Genomic DNA, 15112 nt, shown 5'->3' with positions numbered 1-15112 from the left:
TTTCATGTGACTAAAGTAAAAGTTAATTTATATAACAGAGGATGATAAATTTTTATGTTCTTCAAAAAAAGGGAGCTGAGGAAGAATACTGTACCTAAATTCACATGGTTCATAATATCTAGAAAGAATGTGACAAATCACATTTTACATATGAGACAGAAGTACAGAGAGAGAGAGAGACATAAAGACAAAGAGAGAAAGACAGAGGTTTCCCCACCACAGAGGTATCTTCAAATTCTATCCTTTACATAAAAGCATCCCACATGCAAGCATTCACAATTCTGGAAGGTATAACTGATGATGTGATATAATTTATATTAAAATATAGGAAGGAAGTATGTGGTAGTAAAAAGATTCAGTGGTTATTAGCACAAGATGATTTTATTTTTACAAATCCATATGACAAGCCCTATATACCAAGGGTACTGAAAGCCTAACATATACAAAATAAAAGCAACGAACTAAGAGTAGGCCCCAACCAAAACAGTTAAATTACCATGTACTCAAACGATTACCACTCCCACCAACAGGCATGCTGTACTAACATGGGACAGCCATCTCCCAACTTTTTCAGTTTACATCTGTGAATATATATGGAAGTAAAAAGGATCAAAGTTGAGGTCTAGTCTTCTCGTGCCTGTGAAGCCAGTCATTTCCACAATACTCTTCTTCCTCCTGAAATCCCAAAACATGGTAGTCCTCCACTCCTTACCCTCTTCATCTATTTTCCAGTTTTGGCAAGATGGAAAAATGAAATGTGCGACATCAGGACACATAAATGTGATAAAGCAAGGTTATCAATCAAAACAATTATTAGCATATCAACCAAGAAAATATGCAAAAATCCAGAGAATAAGAGAAACTACCATAACTAAGGCTCAGCTAACTGTCTTACCCTATGAAACAAGCTGCCTCCCTTTTCTCCATTCAGCAGACACTTTGGTTCTATATCTTGACTTATTTATATGGCACCTTTTACATCCTGGGCAATTTTAACAATAAAGATTCACCCAAGTGTTAAAACTAACAACATTTTCTGGGTCAGCACTTTAAATAAATAAAAAAGTCCCCCACCCAAAAAGATTATTTGAATTATACTGATGATATTACAATACTAGAATGTTTGTATACTAGTTGCTTTTTAAAATATAGACAGTATATACACAGCAGGACAAATAAAGTTGTTCTTCTCTGTAAATTCATTTAAAAGTACATCTATGACTACCCTGTCAAACTCACAATTGTTACATTATACTCAGAAACAGGTAAATGCCTTTGAAGTGATTTTCCTGTCAAGAGAAATAATGACCTTAAGAGCTCAATTGTTTTCATGTGTGAAAGTGTGAAGGTCACTAGCTTTGCTGTATTTCCGTAAGTTTCTCTGTCTATAAAAATGCAGTTAAAACACAACCAACCTAACTCAAGATGCTAAAATTAATTATGCTAAATAAAATCAGCCAAAGCACTGACATTGAATCACATGACCCTGCAGTTCTGTGCAGATAAGTCCCTCTAATGAAAAGGAGAGTCACCAAGTAAGGTGCTTCTGGAGGATATGAGTTCCCTCATGTAGGATGTATGATCACTGATCCTTTAGGCATAATAAAGTGCAGAGTATAAAAAGGCTGGTGACTATTTGTTTAATTTAGGTTGAGCTATCTTAGTAAATTCTTCATAGCTCTGGAAACATATATATTCATCTTGAAAATAGCAGCAAGAATATTCACACTATTTGAGATGAGATCCTGAAGCATATAGCTACTTCTATAAAATAGACAAATTTGATTCCACTACCATCCAGTCTTAGCCCTTAGACTTCTCCATCCCCTTTCTGCCCCATCATCCCTCCAACCCAATTTCTATCATCAGTAATTTGAACCATTCTATAACAAGTATTATATAACACAAAACTATTATATAACAAATGAATTATTATATAACGAGATTTTCAAAGAAAGAAAAACCATGACGTGATTCTTCTTTCACTTAAATGTAACAGTATTGATTAACTCATTCTAAGTAAGGAAATTACCACTTTCAAGATAAACTGAAGATCTTAGTCTTCAACTACAATCCTTCCATTTTTCCCAAAGTTAAGATTCTGCTAAGATACATACGAGGCATTTTATCAGCGGTCTCACCTTTGATTTCAAGATTAATTTTAAAGTGAGAGAAGTCAAACCTTGGGACTTTCTAAAAGACCAGAAAAGCTTTGTCATTATTATGCTTCTTTGGTTTCTACTATAAAAGAATAGGTTCTTAATCATATTCACTCTCATTTTCTTGAATGGCACAAACCAGGGTTTCTTTGCTTTCAAAATGTTATGACTCAAGTTCCTTTCTTTTAAGAAAGAAATCACCATCGACAATACTTGACAATTATAATCTGAGTTATGTAAAGTCTAAAACAACTATGAGGGACATATGTCAGTGGCCATTTTTAAGCATGCTAAATGATGACAGACTAATAGAGGTAGAGAGCTGGGCTATTTAAGACAGGGATCTGTTCATATTTGCAGGATGCACTAAAAAATACTTTGAGCATTCATCCTTCTATATACAATTGTGATAAACTCACAAATTGAAACCTGCCTATAAGTTTCAATCCCTAAATATTACTTAGTTCTGCTTACTTATGTCTTCTATCGACAAACTGTATTGTATTTGCAACCAACAGTCCAGTAACAAAGCCCTCGGAAACCTTTATCTTTGTCTAGCAGAGGAAGAAGACCAACTTCTGAGGTGAGCAGGACAGTAGATGGGTTAACCCGAGTATAATGAAGCTTCATTATCTTGAAGTATTATGAATTCTCAGACTATGAAATACCTTCAAATTACTATTACATGGTTTAAAGTTTAAAAACTGTTAGAATTTTTAAAAACTGTAAAAAGACAAAAGAAATGCTTTCCACATCAGTTCCCATTATATCAGAAATGTACTTTTTCCAGCTAATTTGCCCATATGAATTAAACCAAAGAGCTTAGATATTACAGTCTGAAGTTCATAAAGGACCAAAACCAGAAATATATCCAATCCACTTAAAAGTGATATAGTTTTGGCTTCAAAATTTTATTTTGAAGGTTGTACAAGACCAGATTATGGGGCTATTGCAAATCTGGGAAATCTATCAGATGTAAGAGATGAAAGAAGAAAGAAAAGTGAAAAGACAAAACTAAATACATTTTCTGTTTTGTACAACCATTCAGCAGTAACGTAACCACTCAGTTAACCACTGGCTGACGAATCATGCAAAAGTAACCATTCAGATTTCTCTCTACATGAATCACATTATTAATGTGATTTCTAGATCTTTTGGTAAATTAAAATATATGTGTTTACTAAAGACTAAAAGTCTCTTTAATTAAAAATTACATTAATTAAAATGATAGTATCTTAGGCACTTAACTGAAATTAAGACATGGGTCACTCTAGAAGTATTAAAAATAGTGTATAAGAGCTGTTTTATAAAAATATCACCAAGGCTGATACATGGAACCTGGACATGCTTCCGAGTGTGGTTTTAGTGTGTCTGATTCTTTTAACCTCAATCTATTGGGAGGGCATGGGGGTGGGTGATAATGGGGAGCTTGTTCACAAACACAAACCTTCTCCTGAGACATCTTCTGAGTGATGTGTTAACATGTTAAAAGTATGAAAAACCTTTCCAAAATTACAATGATATACATACCCTTTTCAACACAAAAACATTTATCATTATCATTGACGGCATACGGCTTCTTCAGATCCTTTTCCCTTTCAGAGAAGAATTTAATTACAAACGACACTACACAACTAGTAACTTAATATAAAATAACTTCTCCCAATTTCTCCTAATGTGATCAATCCTCTATAAACACTAGAAAACGTACACCATCAAGTTTTATACCATCAACTGTCATGACAAAGAGTCCCAATGCCTAAGAGGCTTAACACTCATATCTCAGTCATGGCTGCATGGCTGGGAAAATGAACATCATGATGGACTCCTGCATTCTTCACATTGTGTTCATGGACAAAGTCAGTGTAGTTTCTATATGCAGGCTGGGGTGGGGACAAGGCCCTTGTGTTCCACTGGTTTCCACCACGTTGACAGCAGTCACTGGCAGCAGAGAGCCTGGATGGTTGGGGAGTGGGAGGGGAGGACAGTTAGTCAATAGAAATAGGAGAAAACATATGTGTTTCAGAGGTAATAAAGGAAAAAGGCGATGAGACCAGCATGCACCACTGCTATGAGTAGTTATCAGCATCTACTCCATGCAATGACAACATTCAAGAATAACAAAGGAGAGGAATCCACAAAGCTACATGTAGTGGAAAACGACAATATGGAAATACGTGTAAGTAATCAAGAGTCAGTTAAGCAAATTAAATCAAGTGCAAATTTCACAGAGAACAAGACCCTCTGTATCTGTTCCTGATGTTACTATCAAAATCAAAGGCTGAAACGTTTGAGGTTCTAATGAAAAGAAAAAAAATTTATAATCTATTTAATTTAAATATGTGAAAGGACAATTCTACATAAGGACAAAAGCACACAGAGAAAACGGCAATTGTGAAAATTATTCCCCGAATTAAGTGATTACACAAAACTGAAATACAGAAAACAAACCAGAAAGAGCAATAAAAAAAATCTACAGGAGGGCAGGCCAGTGGCATAGTGGTTAAGTTAGCACGCTCCACTTTCTCAGCCCGGGGTTCACCAGTTTGGATCCTGGGTGCGGACCTGCACACCACTCATCAAGCCATGCTGTGGTGGCATCCCGCATACAAAATGAAGGAGGACTGGCACAGATGTTAGCTCAGTGACAATCTTCCTCAAGCAAAAAGAGGAGGACTGGCAACAGATGTTAGCTCAGGACCAATCTTCCTCACCAAAAGGAAAAGAAAACTACCTTCAGAGGCCATGTAATTTCACATCAATGTTCCATTAACAATTACAATGGAGATTAACAAATTAACAATGGAGAATCATTGTTCCTTCTATAACTGAAGTTCACAGAACCTCAGAATGAAATTCAACAGGTACAGATACTGAGATTGTAAGCCCTCTCCAAGAAACAGTTTAATAAGCATATCAGATATCTTTTATCACACAGCGGTACAGAATAGGCCTAGAGAACTATGAGTGTGAAACATGCATACAAGCAGCAGGGTTAGAAAAGATGAGAGTCCTCCAGTAGAAAGAAAACACTCGCCAAGGTTCACACACACCAAGGTTTTGTGACATGGCAAAAAGGGCAGCACATATTTAGGACAGCTACAAAGAAAAAAACCATCCCAATTACAAAAGAGGTCTAAGGATAGATTCTTAAACATAGTATTTTTCTAACTCAACCAAAACATGAATCTTCCACCTTTTTTCCTTAGGGAAACTGAAAAGAAATTAGCTGGAAGGATTTTTCAGGACAAACCTGAAAGACGTTTTTTTTTTACAATAAAATCACCTTCTTTCCTTCAACTAAAATATAATTTGTTCATCAGATCTAACCCATAAAATTCATGGCCATCAACATAGGGTCTCTGAAAATTTAGGAAATTAAATTTGGTTTATGTTCTCCCCTATATAGGCAAAATTTTCCAAATATTATTCAGTTTTGTTTTTGTTGTTGTTTATAAACAGTTTATGGATTTAAAATACACAAATTGTTCCTCAAAAGGTGATATTTAAACATTGGATAATTCTAAGTTACCAATATACTAAATCATTCACTGAAATAATGGCATCATTTAGAAGATTCCAGCAAGGAAAAGCTAAAGAATTGAACAGGGTAGGTTTAGAGTAAACTGGTTAAAAGTTATCTGCCAGAAATAGAATACTCCATTATTCTGCCCAACTGTTCAAACCTAGGGAACATTTCTAAATTTTGTTACTTTATTACTGTCTAAGGGAGGACTGTTTCATATTCATTTAAAAGTATTAACAAGAATCAAAGCATGCAAAAACAAAGACTGAAATGCAGAATGCATTTTAAATCAAGGCTGGAGAATTCATTAGCTCCAAGACGCATTAGTCCTGAATTCAGTTCCATGCCATGCTGACACACACTGAGGCCACTAGGTTTTAAGGATCACCACTTTACTCCATTTCAGCAAAGGAGGTCTCAGCACAACTATATAAAGGAAAGAGACACAGCTCCAAATTTTTCATTTTTCTTGAGATTCAGAACTCTCAGGTTCAATGTTCTCTCTTTCTAAAAGTTACAGCAAAGGAACTGAGTATCGCCTAATGAATCAAATTAAGCAGATTTAAATATGTACCCATTAAAATTGGAAATCTCAATAAATATTTAGTATCATAACACAGGATGCAAACAAACCAGACTCTCATTCCATATCACTATAAAAGGTAATATGTATGAAGGGATTCTTCAAGTTGAAGGCTCAGAACTATGTTTCCTTGCCAATAGGACTTGGTTGGTGGTAATATCAAGAAGATAAAACATAGCTGCTTCCTGGAGCTGTGTTTTCAGTAAGAAATCCAAGAAACTCTTTTTAATGGCTTAAAAACATGAAATGAAATTCGACATTGAGAAGTCTCACTGTTACACTTTAAGTGTGTGGCCACATGCACAAAGACACAAAGTACTCCCATCACACTTTCAAGTAGAAAGGGAAAAAAAAAAGATAAAGGGAAAAACAAGAAAAAAAAATCTCCTCCATCTTAGAAACTAGTCAAGATATTTGGAACTGAAGTAGAAATATTCCCAACCATCAAGAGCAAAGCACCTTGCTGTTAGTTAAGCCAAAATGACAGAGAAAAACAATCACATAGCAAAGACTGAAAATAATCACCAACCACTGTTGACCCACCACCATCAAGGAAGAACCGGTTGCACAGAAAGCTGACCAAAACCTTGAGATCACCACAGAAACGCATTAGATTTCAGGTATTAAACAAACTAAGAGCAAGAGAAAAAGAGAAAACATCCTATGAATTATCAAAGTTCATTTCATAAATAAACACAAAACTTGAACAGATGATGCAACCAACATGACCATTCAATCAAATAATTAATTCCCATGGAGCCCCCCAAGCCACAACCATTTATTTGGGAAAGGAGGAACCCCACTGATTAACCCCAATAAGCCACAAAGTATTCATATTTGTGTACTTATTATTAATCTAAAAAAAGACCTTGGAAATCTAAACAAATGACAATCTTTCCTGTCGTCACATTATCTCTCCATCCCCCAAAATGGAGTATTTCATGCTTTGTTTTATTGGACTATAATCATGTTTCCCTTTTGGCTTTGTCTTCAGTCTTTAATGAAGAAAATACATCCAAAGCAGTAGCATCATGTTACGCGGAATAACATGTAACCAACATATCTTCCTTAGGGATCTGGGAAAAGGTTCAACTGACTGGCACTGAAGTCTTTTTCAACAGAGAACCACCTACCACTCCCAGATCACGCTAACCAAACTAAGGAGAGCTGTCTGATGTTCTGCATTTAGACAAATGCACTCCCTTCTTCATCTATATTCCTTATTTTCCCCATCCCAATATGACTGCTCAATAATATGCTTCTTTTCATCTAACAAATATGAATAATTTGCTTTCAATCATATTTAAAGTACTCTAAGATTATGGCTGGGAATTTGGAATACCATTAAGCAAGCAATATTTTATCTTAGTTTAAGGAGTTAACAAACCATTTCCTGTCACGCTGGTCTGTTCCAGGACTCCTGGGAAGATTCTCTACCTCCACCAGCACAGGACCAGAGGGAATGGAAGGGTTCACAGGCAGAGCAGATCTCACTCCCCAAGCCTTTGGAAACAAATTACAAAATCATGCATTTTGCTAAGATGATAGATCTCTTCACCAATAAATAGAAAATTAAAAAGGAGTACTATTTACATAGTGAATAAATATAATATAAACAAATGCTTGATGTTATATACTAAAGATAATCTAACCGAATATTAATATTTTATTCATTCTACAGGATTTATAGGGACAGAAAATGTTTTATAGAGCACTTCTTCTATTTACATCTCAGAGAATAAAATAACAGAGAGTTTCACGTCATTGACCACTTTACAGGTAAGAAAAAGAAAATGCAAAAAAGCTTTCCCAAGGTTACACCACTATGAAAAATTCAATACTATTGTTTGTCATTATTAACTACAGTGTTCTAGTGGTTAAAAACTTAATATTGTCTTACCTGTTGGGAGCCATTACTTTGAGTTGAAACACTATTATGGACACTGTAATGGGGGAAAAAAAATCTATTAAAAAGTCATATATGAAGCTCTACAGGTTCACATCATAAGACTATACATACACTAATGAAAGTAGTTTATTGTTGAAGACATTACTTGTTTTGTTTCAAATAAAGAAAAAATTACTGTTGGTACCTAAAACTAAGAATGTAAGATACCCAGAAAACATCTGCTTTTATAGGCAAACACTTGCTTTTCTACAGTATGCTCATTTGATATTTCCATATACCTATATTTTAATTATGCTTTAGACATGTACTTCACTACTAATCTCGTTTATTCACAGGACTGTATCTGTCAAAGATCGCAAAACAAAGATAGCAGCACAAATGATTCCTTACATTCAAGGCAGTCAGCACAAACACCCACATAAACTTACCTGTCACTTCTTTTGTACACTCCTACCCTCTCAAGATTTCCTAGTGGAAGCAACAGCTTAGCATTTTTTAACTCAAAAGACCTTAGTATAAACTTAAAGTTAGAAACTTCTCTGTATATCTTTCCTTCCAAATGAATTTATAAATTTTTCTTTCTTTGGGTGAGGAAGATTAGCCCTGTGCTAACAGCTGTTGCCAATCTTCCTCTTTTTTTGCTTGAGGAAGATTGTTCCTGAGCTAACATCTGTGCCAATCTTCCTCTATTTTTCTTTTTTGAGGAAGATTAGCCCTGAGCTAACATCTGCCACCAATCTTCCTTTTTGCTGAGGAAGACTGGCCCTCAGCCAACATCTGTGCCCATCTTCCTCTACTTTATATGTGGGACACCTGCCACAGCATGGCTTGATAAGTGGTGTGTATGTCTGTGCCTGGGATCCGAACTGGTGAACCCTGGCCACCAAAGCACAGTGCATGAACCCAACCACTATGCCACCGGATCGGCTCCCTATAAATATGTTTTTAAAAATTTATTTTAGGCTGCACTCATCTCCCTTTATACCCTCAAAAAAGCACTTAAAAAACTCAACCTTTAATACAACAAAATAAATAGAAACAAACCTCAAGGTGGGAGGGAGGAGGGCAAAGGGGGTGACTAGGCACGTGTGTGGTGACAGATGGTAATCAGTCTTTGGGTGGTGAACATGATGTAATCCACACAGAAATCGAAATGTACTGACATACACTTCAAATTTATAAAATGTTATAAATCAATGTTACTGCAATAAAACATACATTAAAAAAAAGAAAACAATTATTAAGAAAAACAACCCAAATACATTTTCTGTAGATTAAAAAAAATAAAAAGAAACAAACCTCAGAACAGCTAAAAAAAGAGAACAAATATTCAATGAAATAAGAACTCAAAGATGAGATATTACTACAACAAAATGAGGGGGAAAAGGGGAGTCAGGCGAGCAATGAAGTGGTTAAGTTCGCAGCCTCCGCTTCAGGGGCCTGGGGTTCATGGTTCAGATCCCAGGCACAGACCTACACACTGCTCATCAAGCCACACTATGGTGGCATCGCACATACAAACTAGAGGAAGACTAGCACAGATGTTAGCTCAGGGCCAGTCATCCTCACCAAAATAAATAAATAAATAAAATAAAAATTAAAAAAATAAACGAAAGGAAAAAAAGTTTACTAACTTCAGACCTTCTAACATAAGCATAATTAGTACCCTGAGGTAAAGAATTCAATGAAAGTAACTGAAAATACGCTCAAAGTTATAAAAAAATTCCTTGAAAGTGAGAAAATAATCTACAGATTTAATAAGAGCACTGTGTTCCAGGAAAATGAGAAACAGAATTAAATACATTCAATCTCTTATTGTTAAATTACTGATCTTCAAGGATAAAGAAAGAATACTTCAGGAACCCCAAGCAGATCTAAAAGCAAATCCCTGCCACTATCAGGTTGGCACAGACTTCTCCACAGCCACGGCCAAGATGTCATCCCAGTAAAAGGAAACGGGCAAAGCTTCTCACACACTCTGAAGACAACATCCATGAGCCTTCTTAGAGGAATTAAAGCAAAACAAAAACCCAGTGATGATGAAAGACAACTAATTAAGAAAGAACTCACGAATGAAGACGCCTTGCTAAAGACGGTGGGTGATTCTATCCGATTTTTTATTAACTACATAGCTATCACAAGCTGGGCCATCAGAACCTGCGCTACCGTCACCTGGGTTCAAATGTGCAGCACCACCAGCCCTGCTCTCTGAATCTCAGGTTCCTCTTCTCCACGATACCGTTAGGAAGATTAAAGGAATTAATACTAGCAAAGCACAAAGAAGAGTGATAAATAAAACTAACTGACAAAAAAAGTTACAAAAAATATTGCTTAGTGTAGATCTGCTGCCAAGGTAATTGTAAAGAATATATCTATGAGGCATGATTTCTTTCTACTAACCATTTTCCTCTTCCCAGAATACATTATGCTCGTTTAAGTAATCCATAATCCCAAATATTAATGAAATTTTATCCAACCTGCCTGGTATAGAAATTAGACTCACTACTCCATACGATCGCCTGGGTTACTCTCTGAAGCTTTTTCCTTTGACTGGAATAACTTCAACAGGTGATGAATAAAAGATGAATAACAATGTAAGAAAAAAAGTGCTTATAATAAGCGATGTTAATTGAATCATGGCTCTCTGTTTACAAATAATCTGAAATGCAGAAAGCACTATTTTCTCCTAACTACACACATTCTTTCACCTCCACTAATATGAAAGCAGGAACGAACATGTCTCAATACTGACCTAATCCAAGCTTCCCCTTTTAAAGGGCTCCCTGCAACAACTGACCCCTTTTGCTTTTAAACTCCCTCTATCCATCATGTCCTCCACCATTTCTTCTTTTCCTCTCGTGTCTAAGATTCTGTCCACTAAGCCTGCACAAAAAAATACGAATAACTGAAATGTGAACTATCCTTTAAAATGTCACCTCTTCTTAAAATACTTTATATTAGTCAACATTCACAAGGGAGTAGTCAGAGGAGACGAAATTGTACAAGGAAAATTCCCGACATCAGCCAATTTAAAAACCTGTTATTCAAATAGGCACAGTATAAGGTCAAGAGGATTTTTAGGTTAAATAGTTGTGCTTTTTCAAACAGTGCTGTTTTCCATGGTTCACTGGAGCAAAACTCTTCAGGCAAACAAACTACAACAGCAAGAATGAAAGGGCAGTCACGCAGTCCAAGCTCAGGTTCCCTCAGGCACTGTCAGCAGCAGTGCTGAATGACCTTCAGCAGAGCTGGGACTCCCTCTCGGAGTTCATTCCTAAAAGTTTATTCCAATAAAAAAATAATGAAGTATCATGACTTAAATATCCCATTTCTTCTGTGTTTTCAAGAGCCAAAAGCATTACTCAAGAAAAGACAACAAAATTTAGTTATTAAAGTTAAATTAATCTTAATTCTAAACATAAAGACTACACAGTCATACTCACTTTCTGGTCAGAAATGTATATTTCAAAAAATTTTTAAAGGAGGACAGACTCTTACAAACAAAGCCTTAATTTTTCAACCACCCGTCAGTACTTGAATACTTTTTCCACATTTCTGCTAATTGCACCAGGTTATCTTCTTGACTTTCAGCTGTAATATTGTCCCAGCCCCTTTCAGGAAAGCAAGACATGATCCATTAAATGAACAAAAAAACCAAATAAAATATTTTTAAAAATACAGAACACTGCAACAGTTCTAACTTAGATAAAATGGACAAATTCTAGAAAGACACAAACTCCCAAACTGACTCAAGATGAAAAATGAAATCTGAATAGACCTATAACAAGAAATTGAATTAGGAATTTTAAAACTTCACAAAAAAAGGAAGTCCAAGCAAGATGGCTTTAATGGTGAATTCTACCATACATATAAAGAATACAAATTGTTTACAGACACCTCCCGAACAAGAGGAAAGAAGGAAACATCTCCCAACTCATTCTGTCAAGCCAGTATTACCCAGACACCAAAACCAGAAGACGACAGTACGAGAAAACCACAGACCAATACTTTTGATGAACAGACACACAAATCCACAACAAAACACCAGTGAACCAAATGCAGCAACATATAATATAGAGAAGGACATACACCATGACCAAGTGGGGTTTATCCCAGAAATAAAATTAACTGCTTATCTGTAAATCTACCTTTGTTCTTTGAGCTCATTGTGCGCAAGGACCATAATTGATTCATCTTTATATCCTGAGTCACACGCCAATAACAAATGTTTGTCATTCTCATTATAAATAGCACATCCACCCCCACTCCACTCTTTATTTCTCCAAATTGCTTCATTTTTCTTTGTGTCAATTTTATCTGGCATTACATGCTTATTTGTTCTCTGCTATATCCCCAATGCTTAGGGACAACTTAACATTTTGATAGGTCTTCAACAAATATCTGTTTAATTAATGACACCAAGTACATAAATTCTAAAATATTCTATATCAATTCCTAAGTTGCAGGACATTACTCACCTGAGTTCTTCAGGTTTTGCTGTACTTGCTGACAGAAGAAAAAAGAGAACATCTCATTAGTTTCCTCTTACATGGCAAACTGCTTCACCATTCATAAAAGCAAATCTGGACTAATTGTTTTGTAAGCCCTGTTTCCCAACTATAGATTTAAAAACCTTCCTTTCATAGTGTTCTAGGGTTCACATCATTAAAGTCAATAATGACAACTATTTCCATTTTTGAAATAATCAGTAAAATAAGCACGCATCTTTTCTTTTACAACAGATATCTGCCAGCTTCCTCGTGTGACCTGAGCAACAATGAAACGTGGGAAGTAAGGAGTGCTAGGATTTTAAACCACCACATATTGAAATGGTTCATTATTTGATTCATAGCCATACTAAAAATTATGAATAAAAATCAGTTTTTTAAAAAACTGATACTGCCAAACATCAGGGCAAGGCAGTTATTTCTGGACAACTGGTAATGACCCTGACACTACACAAATTTAAAATTCAATCTGTATTTTAATGCAAACTCAGATTCTAAACCAAACACAAGTTTTAGTTTATTTGTCAAAGTAAACTATGCTTTTTTTTTTTTTTTTGCTTTTTCTCCCCAAATCCCCCCAGTACATAGTTGTATATTTTAGTTGCACGTTCTTCTAGTTGTGGCATGTAGGACGCCACCTCAGCGTGGCGTGATGAGTGGTGTCATGTCCGTGCCCAGGATCTGAACCGGTGAAACCCTGGGCCACCGAAGCGGAGTGCACCAACTTAACCACTCAGCCCCAGGGCCAGCCCCTATGCTTTTAATTACATAATTAAAGTAACAAATTAGCAGGTAACATTTATGAACTTGGAAATGTCTATGTATGATGTACACTGAAAATTAAATTTGAAAACTGTATTTAACAGAATCCTTAATAATATTATAATATGAAATAAATTTTTACTTAAAATTTATTCAGCATATACCAACATTGGTAAAAGTCCCAAGGGGATTTGAGAGATTACTATGAATGAGATCTAGAAGTCAAAAAGTGAAGGGAAAATGCTACTCTACAGAACTAAAACAGTCCACGTGAACAAAAATTGAACAACTCAGAATAGTGTCCGAATTGGGATTAACATGAAGTTTTACCCTCAGCAATAATAAAGGCAATTTTTTTCCCTTGTGTTTTATTAAATTGATTATGCCACAACCAAATTCAATAATACTTTAGTTGACTGGCACAGACTCAAGATTCAGCCAACTTCCTCTCAAGTAAACAATACCAACACAGGAGGAATTGTCAAGGAAGAAAAGTCCTGTGAAACGGTTGCATTTCACCTTTCATTTGTAGAGTTCGTCGAGAATATCGTTTGCTGGGTCTTCTTTCAAAGGATGTTGATCTTCTTGCTTTATTGGTTTTTGTGGTCTGATACTCAGTTTTCCCACTAAAATAAATGAGGCATATTAACAGGAATAAGAGAATTTGAGGCCTCCAGTAATCAGACATAAATGAGAGAAAGTCTACATTGAGGTTCTCCTTAAAAGAGCCATCCTAAAGAAACTACTAATGGAAATCTTGATGTCTCTCTTTACCATATCATTCTTTCACTCATTAGGCTTGTGTGAAATATGCAACACACAAATTGTATTGCTTTTGCTTAAGCATGCACATCATCTAAAAATAACTTAAGTTTGGAGTACCTGTGCTTTTATGGAACTTCCTTGCCCTCCCCATCCACACTTCTCAATCAAAGTGTGCAATTAACTCAAGATTCTCATTTACTTTTTCTAATTGTAATATACATTCAAAATCATTTTCCAGAAATATTTAAAACTACCTCACTCTCCTTAATTTCCATTTAAATTCTATGAAGAAAATACCTCTCCACTTTTAATGTAAGTAGAAAGAAGCTCTCTTACATGAATCCCACACAATCGACTTGCCACATTATTGATATTATCCATTCCTTCTTTAAATCATACAGACTGAGTCTCACCGTATGCTGAAAACTCACAATCAATCTACTCTCAGGTAAACCAAAACATTTGTAATTTATCACCAACAAACAAAATCTATGAGAATAATGAAACCACATTTATAAAGGACCAGAAATCTTATCCAGATTAATTTCCCACTCAGTGCAGGATACCCTTCTACTATATGGTAGACAGCTATTGGTTAGAGACTCCCTAAACATATAGATACAACTTTTGCTACATGGATTTAAATCAGGGGTTAATTAATACATAAAGTAAATGTCAAGAGGGATATAAAATTAATTACACCATTACAATATTTTCTTGTCTATTCAGGAAATTACAACCAATAACAACAGCACTTTTTCCTTTTATTCTGGCCAATGGAAAACACTGGCAAATCACTTTATTTCTCCATGCCTTAGTTTCCACACCTGTAAAATGAGAGGTTGGCCTAAATTTTTTGGCCTCTATAAATGAATTAAAGCTATAGCAAGCAGCTGTTAA

At 35.5% G+C, this 15112-nt stretch overlaps 1 protein-coding gene across 6 annotated transcripts in view; it reads right to left on the bottom strand.

The window, feature by feature from the left end:
• EPB41L5 (erythrocyte membrane protein band 4.1 like 5) overlaps positions 1-15112 on the bottom strand; it is a 146748-nt gene that overhangs the window by 58397 nt on the left and 73239 nt on the right. For 5 of the 6 annotated variants that reach the window (XM_070507488.1, XM_070507487.1, XM_070507489.1 and 2 more), the window contains exons 13-16: positions 13967-14073; positions 12656-12683; positions 8169-8211; positions 7656-7771 (exon numbers count right to left, since the gene is read on the bottom strand). In XM_070507488.1, coding sequence (XP_070363589.1) covers positions 7656-7771; positions 8169-8211; positions 12656-12683; positions 13967-14073 — 294 coding nt within the window. Of the gene's footprint in view, positions 1-357; positions 4116-7655; positions 7772-8168; positions 8212-12655; positions 12684-13966; positions 14074-15112 lie in introns of those variants that run through there. The other variant, XM_070507492.1, reaches the window with a different exon arrangement.

The sequence above is a fragment of the Equus asinus genome, chromosome 4 (assembly GCF_041296235.1).
Source record: "Equus asinus isolate D_3611 breed Donkey chromosome 4, EquAss-T2T_v2, whole genome shotgun sequence".
NCBI classification, from domain to species: Eukaryota; Metazoa; Chordata; class Mammalia; order Perissodactyla; family Equidae; genus Equus; species Equus asinus.
The sequence above is the reverse complement of the archived record's forward strand: the minus strand, read 5'-3'. Positions and strand labels throughout refer to the sequence as shown.